This window comes from Salvelinus alpinus, chromosome 17 (assembly GCF_045679555.1).
Source record: "Salvelinus alpinus chromosome 17, SLU_Salpinus.1, whole genome shotgun sequence".
Lineage (NCBI taxonomy): Eukaryota > Metazoa > Chordata > Actinopteri > Salmoniformes > Salmonidae > Salvelinus > Salvelinus alpinus.
In genome coordinates, this window is record NC_092102.1 from 19,733,804 (window position 1) to 19,742,130 (window position 8,327).

Consider the following 8,327-nt stretch of genomic DNA (forward strand, 5'->3'; position numbering starts at 1 on the left):
AAAAATGTGTTTAAAGCACTTCTTGGTATAAACAATACGGTACATTTAAAATATCTTTTAAAAAAAAGGGGCAATCTGCAGTTGCTGAATCCATTTTTGGACTTAGAATTAATTTATATGAACCCTTTGATTCTTGACAAATAACTTAACGCCTCACGAGCTTACCCCATCAGAAACCAAAATATAAACTTGTTTTATTACCAATGTTTGTAAACAAAGCAAATGTAAAAAAATAAAATAAAAACTATAGCCTCAACATATATTTTAACATCAGCATGGTTAAACTATAATTTTGATATCATGAATGGTCAGTCCAGGTATCCATAGATCTCTATGAATTTGAGAGTAGTTACATTTATCCAACCCCATCCCTCAGCTTTTTACCAAAACAGTGGTTGGGGAGCATGCTTAAGTTGTTATTGTTTCAACTGCGGATTGCCCCTTTAAGATATATTAACTTTACAGGATTGGACAACTAGAACCTAGCAGGTCAGTGTAGTGCACCTGCACCCACTCTTCAGCAATCTACAGTGTCTAAAGCAGTCATATACTATGACAGACTCAAAATGGTCCATGTCATTCGTTCACTCAATATTGTGTCCTACTCACTCATGATTACACAGCAATAAATTCCAACTATTCTGATTTGCTTAGTGGCTTTTTTGTTTTACAATTAGACTTAGAAGGATTATTCTTTTAAAATTGCGCACACACGTCAATGCAACAAGGGGTCTGTGCTGAAGAGTAACCCTTGTGAGGAGGTAGATGGCAGCTTTTTACAAGAAAATTATCCAGGCTAGGATATGGGACTTTCAAGTCAACTATAGTTGTGTAGGGTGATAAACCAGGGTGATGCCCACACTGATTGCTTGGTCCTTACTCTATAATGTGAGGAGGATGCACCAGTGGCAGCTTAGCCTGGTCCCAGATCTGCTGTCACAGATGGTCCAAGATCTCAGAAGAGCTGTTTGTCATGCCAGTGTGAACATAGGAGTTGGCAAGACGGCACAAACAGACCTGGGACCAGGCTATTGGTATCTGGGCCTTGGTGGTAATGGAGATTGGAGGCGGTTGATGGGGGCTGGGTCGTGTAGTGTCCTGCAGCTCCAGCTAGGTGATACAGGGGACTGCCAGGGTGAAGGTGCAGGCTGGTTTGGGGCAAGGGCACACACTGCCAGATGGACCTCACGTTTGGTGTACCTCATGGAACATTAATTCCCGTGGGACGCAAGTCTGTGGGCCGTAGAGCGTGCCGGCCCGGCGCTCAAAGGCAGACACATTCTTTTTTACCACCTCGTCAAAAAACACAGTTGCTAACTGGGAGTGGAGCAAGGAGCGGAACTCAAACGAGATCTGTGTGGCAGGAAGGAAGGAGAGGGCAGAATGTCAGTCAGAGAAGACAAACAAAAGAGAAAATACACTACATAACCAAAAGTATGTGGCCACTTGATCATCAAACATATCATGGGCATTAATATTGAGTTGGTCCACCCTTTGCTGCTATAACATCCTCCACTCTTCTGGGAAGGCTTTCCACTAGATGTTGGAACATGGCTGTGGGGACCTGCTTCCATTCAACCACACGAACATTAGTGAGGTCGGGCACTGATGTTGGGCAATTAGGCATGGCTCGCAATCGGCATTCCAATTCATCCCAAAGTTGTTTGATGGGGTTGAGGTCAGGGCTCTGTGCAGGCCAGTCAAGTTCTTCCACACCGATCTCAACAAACCATATCGATCTTGGTTTGTGCACGGGGGAATTGTCATGCTGAAACAGGAAAGGGCCTTCCCCAAACTGTTGCTACAATGTTGGAAGCACAGTATCGTCTAGAATGTCATTGTATGCTGTAGCAAGATTTCCCTTCACTGGAACTAAGGGGCCTAGCCCGAACCATGAAAAACAGCCACAGACCATTATTCCACCTCCACCAAACTTTACAGTTGGAACTATGCATTGGGGCAGGTGGCGTTCTCCGGGCATCCGCCAAACCCAGATTAATCCGTCAGACGGTGAAGCGTGATTCATCACTCCAGAGAACGCGTTTCCACTGCTCCAAAGTCCAATGGCGGCGATCTTTACACCACTCCAGCCGATGCTAGGCATTGCGCATGGTGATTTTAGGCTTATGTGCAGCTGCTCGGCCATGGAAACCATTTTCATGAAGCTTCCAATGAACAGTTCTTGGGCTGACGTTACTTCCAAAGGAAGCTTAGAACTCGGTAGTGAATGTTGCATCCGAAGACAGGCGATTTTTACGAGCTACGCGCTTCAGCACTCTGCGGTCCCGTTCTGTGAGCTTGTGTGGCCTACCACTTTGCGGCTGAGCCGGTTGCTCCTAGAGGCCATTACAGTAAGGCCATTCTACTGCCAATGTTTGTCTATGGAGATTGCATGGCGGTGTGCTATATTTTATACACCTGTCAGCAACAGGTATAGCTGAAATAGCCAAATCCATTCATTTGAAGGGCTGTCCACATACTTTTGTATATATATATAGTGCATTCGGGAAAGGATTCAGACGCCTTGACTTTTTCCATATTTTGTTACGTTAAAGCCTTATTCTAAAATTGAATTAATAGTTTTTCCACCTCAATCTACACAGTACCTCATAATGACGAAGCAAAAACAGGGTTTTCGAAATTTTTGCAAATATTTACAAAATTAAAAACTTAAATATCACATTTACATACAGTTGAAGTCAGAAGTTGACATACACTTAGGTTGGAGTCATTAAAACCCGTTTTCAACCACTTTCTTGTTAAAAAATATAGTTTTGGCAAGTCGGTTAGGACATCTATGTGCATGACAAGTAATTTTTCCAGCAATTGTTTACAGACAGATTATTTCACTGTATCACAATTCCAGTGGGTCAGAAGTTTACATACACTGAGTTGACTGTGCCTTTAAACAGCTTGGAAAATTCCAGAAAATGTCATGGCTTTAGAAGCTTCTAATAGGCTAATTGACACTTGAGTAAATTGGACGTGTACCTGTGGATGTATTTCAAGGCCTACCTTCATACTCAGTGCCTCTTTGCTTGACATCATGGGAAAATCAAAAGAAATCAGCCAAGACTTCAGAAAATTAATTGTAGACCTCCACACGTCTGGTTCATTCTTGGGAGCAATTTCCAAACGCCTGAAGGTACCACGTTCATCTGTACAAACAATAGTACGCAAGTATAAACACCATGGGACCACGCAGCCGTCATACCGCTCAGGAAGAAGATGCGTTCTGTCTCCTAGAGATGAACGTTCTTTGGTGAGAAAAGTGCAAATCATTCCCAGAACAACAGCAAAGGACCTTGTGAAGATGCTGGAGGAAACAGGTACAAAAGTATCTATATCCACAGTAAAACGAGTCCTATATCGACATAACTTGAAAGGCCGCTCAGCAAGGAAGAAGCCACTGCTCCAAAACCGCCATAAAAAGCCAGACAACGGTTTGCAACTGCACATAGGGACAAAGATGGTACTTTTTGGAGAAATGTCCTCTGGTCTGATGAAACAAAAATAGAACTGTTTGGCCATAATAACCATCGTTATGTTTGGAGGAAAAAGGGGGAGGCTTGCAAGCCGAAGAACACCATCCCTACCGTGAAGCACGTTGGTGGCAGCATCATGTTGTGGGGGTGCTATGCTGCAGGAGGGACTGGTGTACTTCACAAAATAGATGGCATCATGAGGGAGGAAAATTATGTGGATATATTAAAGCAACATCTCAAAACGTCAGTCAGGAAGTTAAAGCTTGGTCACAAATGGGTCTTCCAAATGGACAAAGACCCCAAGCATACTTCCAAAGTTGTGGAAAATGGCTTACGGACAACAAAGTCAAGGTGTTGGAGTGGCCATCACAAAGTCCTATAGAATATTTGTGGGCAGAACTGAAAAAGCATGTGCGAGGAAGGAGGCCTACAAACCTGACTCAGTTACACCAGCTCTGTCAGGAGGAATGGGCCAAAATTCACCCAACTTATTGTGGGAAGCTTTTGGAAGGCTACCCAAAACGTATGACCCAAGTTAAACAATTTAAAGGCAATGCTACCAAATACTAATTGAGTGTATGAAAACTTCTGACCAATTGGGAATGTGATGAAAGAAATAAAAGCTGAAATAAATCACTCTACTATTATTCTTACATTTCACATTCTTAAAATAAAAGTGGTGATCCTAACTGACCTAAAACAGGGAATATTTACAGGGATTAAATGTCAGGAATTGTGAAAAACTGAGTTTAAATGTATTTAGCTAAGGTGTATGTAAACTTCCGACTTCAACTAAGTATTCAGACCCTTTACTCAGAACTTTGTTGAAGCACCTTTGGCAGCGATTACAGCCTTGAGTCTTCTTGGGTATGACGCTACAAGCTTGGCACACCTGTATTTGGAGAGTTTCTCCCATTCTTGTCTACAGATCCTCTCAAGCTCTGTCAGGTTGTATACGGAGCGTCGCTGCACAGTTATTTTCAAGTCTCTCCAGAGATGTTCGATCAAGTTCAAGTCCGGGCTCTGGCTGGGCCACTCCAGGACATTCAGAGACTTGTCCCAAAGCCACTACTGCGTTGTCTTGGCTGTGTGCTTAGGGTCATTGTCCTGCCAGTCTGAGGTCCTGAGTGCTCTGGAGCAGGTTTTCATCAAGGATCTCTCTGTACTTTACTCTGTTCTTCTTTCCCTCCATCCTGACTGGTCTCCCAGTCCCTGCCGCTGAAAAACATCCCCACAGAATGATGCTGCCACCACTATGCTTCACCGTAGGGATGGTGCCAGGTTTCCTCGAGATGTGACGCATGGCATTCAGGCCAAATAGTTCAATCTTGGTTTCATCAGACCAGAGAATCTTGTTTATCATGGTCTGAGAGTCCTTTAGGTGTCATCTGGTAAACTCCAAGCACGCTGTCATGTGCCTTTTACTGAGGAGTGGCTTCCGTCTGGCCACTCTACCATAAAGGCCTGATTGGCTGAGTGCTGCGGAGATGGTTGTCCTTCTGGAAGGTTCTCCCATCTCCATAGAGGAACTCTGGAGCTCTGTCAGAGTGACCATCGGGTTCTTGGTTAGCTCCCTGACCAAGGCCCTTCTCCCCCGAATGCTCAGTTCGGCCGGCCAGCTCTAGGAAGAGTCTTGGTGGTTCCAAACTTCTTCCATTTGATGGAGGCCACTGTGCTCTTGGGGAACTTCAATGCTTCCTCAACACAATCCTGTCTCGGAGCTCTACGGACAATTCCTTCGAACTCATGACTTGGTTTTTGCTCTGACATGCACTGTCAATTGTGGAACGTTATATACTGTAGACAGGTGTGTGCCTTTCCAATTCATGTCCAATCAATTTAATTTACCACAGGTTGACTCCAATCAAGTTGTAGAAACATCTCAAGGATGATCAATTGAAACAAATTGCACCTGAGCTCAATTTAGAGTCTCATAGCAAAGGGTGTGAATACTTATGTAAATAAGGTATCCGGTTTTTTATTTTTAATACATTTGCAAAAACCTGTTTTCACTTTGTCATTATGAGGTATTTTGTGTAGATTGATGAGGAAAAAGAACAAGGCTGTAACGTAACAAATTGTGAAAAAAGTCAAGGGGTCTGAATACTTTCCGAATGCATGTCATTTTTTAGACTACTCACATGCAAAGGGTGTATGCACAAATAGAGAGCAAGATTAGAAGAGAGGTGGGCAGCATAAGATAAAGACAAGGGCCACAAGCTGGGTCTGTCATATTCACCGAAACGTCCACAGTGCAGGTGCGGGGATAACCAGGGATGCCAGGACTGAAGCGCCATATTGTCTCCAGGTGGTTGAAAAGTGTTCCGTCTGTGCACACCGCCTATCACAAAAGAAACAATTATCATCATAATTCATGAAACCAAAATTAAGCGGGACTAAGTAGGGTTGCAAAAATCTGTTCCCAAGAATCCCAGGTTTTCCAGAAATCCTGGTTGGAAGATTCCTGAAATCAGGAGGGAATACGCAGGAAATCTAGAATACTCCAACCAAGATCTCTAGAAAACCTGGGAATTATAGGAAAGTAACCAGAATTTTGAATCCCAAATGAAGTGGGATGAACTTACTTTGACCATGTGGGGTCGCACCACGCTGATCATGGATGTGTATCGCTCTACAATGGGTGGGAACCCCACCTCCAGCTGAGCTTTGGAGTGGCCTGCCCTCTTCATGATGGTCTGGGACTTCTTACACCAGGGGACAAAGAGTTTGTAGTCATCCACGTTGGCTACCACATCATACATCTCCAGCATAGAGTACCTGAAGCAGCATAGTAAGAGGAGTTTGAAAACAACAACATTACATAACTTAATAAACACCTTCTGCTTCCATGTTGTTTCAAATAGAAAAGGCCCTATTTAAAAAAATAAATTATATGAAATCTAGCCATGACTTCTTTCTATTTATGCATTCAAGCTCTGGTTGACCCTGTACATATGGAAATATAGTCTTACAATATATTTTCTTTCATGGGTGGTACCATCTTACCCCAGTATCCTCCGCTCCGAGTACTCCTTTCTCTTATTGGTGAACCCCATGAAGGTTCTGCTGTGGGGAACTGATGTCGTCATGTCCCAATCCTGCTGGTGGCAAAGCACTCTGGGAGTCCTGGTCATTACAATACCACATGATGACAAGTGTCTGATGGGGAAGGGAGACAGAGAGGAAATGTTCAAAATAGCACAACATCTCCAACAAACCCTTTTCCAGGCAGGCTTCCTGCCATTAGAGTCAGAGCAGAAATAATATATTGCCAGAAGGGGGAAAAGTTCTCAGTAGTATCCTATCCGTCAATCTTTCAAACAAGCTATCAGGCTATATTCTGAGTAAACACATGAATGGAACTATATGCAATGCGACCCACTCAGCCTATTCATTAGCCAAGTTCTGTTGCAAAACGTTCTACAACGGTAACGGTTTACACCAAACTGAAAACGTTTTGCAAAGAAAATTTGAGTTTATATTGGACAAATTAAGGTAGGTCCTGCCCCGTTTGGTTCCCAGAGTAAACAGTAAACGGTTTCCATTGCAAAACAATTTGCAACAGACCAAACGTTTTGCAACGGAACTCGGCTAATGAACACCCCCCAGGGGTGAACCCCATGAAGGTTCTGCTGCGGGGAACTGATGTCATCATGTCCCAATCCTGCTGTTGGCAAAGCACTCTGGGAGTCCTGGTCATATTCATTAAGTATTGTAAAGGAAACTGTTTAAGAAACAAATGGACGCAAACAAAGCAGACGGAACTAAACAGGGAGACCTACCTGAAGTTGTCCAATAGAAACTCATTTTTTTTTTGCAAAACGTCTTCTGTTTGGAGTAAACAGTTTCGGGTTAAAAACGTTTTGCAACAGAATCGGAGTAATGAATACACCCCAGGTGCTCACTACAAATAACTGTGACAGTCATGGAAATAGAATGTCAGAAATAGAAGAATTACAAAGAGCAAGGCAACTACTAACATAGTGAAACCAATATGAAGGATAACACAATATGCATAGCCTACGACATGTGATTGAAAAGGGAACGTTTTAGTCCTAAATTCTAATTATACAGGAAGCACGTAATGTTCTTCAGAGTGGACCTTTATTATTTCAACCAGTGCTTGGTTGGAACAAAAACCTGCCCCATAGGGGATTGAAATAGATGCAAAATGCGCTCGCACAGCACTGATTGGTTGACGCGGCCACTCGAAGTTATACATTTATTAATCTCACCTGATGGTTTGTCTCATATGTTCTCTTGACCTCGCGGTGTGACAAGGTGAGCGACCTGAGCCAACAGCAATCTCCAGATATTCACTGAATGTCCGCACACCCATCGGCATTCGGCGGGCAGTTGTTGAGGCTGCCATTATATTTTATGTGGGTTATTTGATCACAACCTCAAGTTGGAGAACGGATCATTGAATCTGTAGGTTACTGTTGAAAACACTGATCTTCGCCCACTTCGGATTGGCTATTTGAAGCAATTCACTTATCCAAATAGGCATAGACGCAACAAAAAAGGCCGCGTTTAGCCTATATTATAAAAACGTTCATAAAGTCATCTATTTATTCCAAGCTCGATGTCCTGGGTCGCTGAGGGTGCATAAATTGCGCTTTCGAGTTTTCCCATACGACGACAGCCCCTTAAAATATCGTTCTTCTCTGTGCTCAGTAAAGTAAACAAATACCGGTGTCGGTCAGGCCAGGGACAAACCTTACCAGAGAGGACGAGACGAAACGAGATGGTTTACTCTACCCAAAATCTGTCCACGAAAATAAGACCACGAAGTGAATCATTTTTGTAGGGAAGTCAAACAAATGAATAAAAAAGCTAATT

At 43.2% G+C, this 8,327-nt stretch overlaps 1 protein-coding gene across 1 annotated transcript; it reads right to left on the reverse strand.

Moving 5' to 3' along the window:
* Positions 1 to 1,036: 1,036 nt before the first annotated feature.
* LOC139542399 (coenzyme Q-binding protein COQ10 homolog A, mitochondrial-like) lies at positions 1,037 to 8,261 on the reverse strand. The gene is made up of 5 exons (XM_071347795.1): positions 7,721 to 8,261; positions 6,492 to 6,644; positions 6,071 to 6,263; positions 5,725 to 5,826; positions 1,037 to 1,353 (listed from the first exon to the last, which is right to left on the reverse strand). The coding sequence occupies exons 1-5, from the start codon at positions 7,855 to 7,857 to the stop codon at positions 1,186 to 1,188; spliced, it is 753 nt and encodes a 250-aa protein (XP_071203896.1). The 5' UTR covers positions 7,858 to 8,261; the 3' UTR covers positions 1,037 to 1,185.
* Positions 8,262 to 8,327: the final 66 nt, after the last annotated feature.

Excerpts from the sequence above, each read along its gene's own strand:
- LOC139542399 (XM_071347795.1), bottom strand. The coding sequence starts at position 7,857 with ATGGCAGCCTCAACAACTGCCCGCCGAATGCCGATGGGTGTGCGGACA. Across the intron at positions 6,264-6,491 it reads TCGGAGCGGAGGATACTGGG|GTACTCTATGCTGGAGATGT; the intron begins GTAAGATGGTAC and ends ATGCTGCTTCAG. Across the intron at positions 1,354-5,724 it reads CCTGCACTGTGGACGTTTCG|ATCTCGTTTGAGTTCCGCTC; the intron begins GTGAATATGACA and ends CCTGCCACACAG.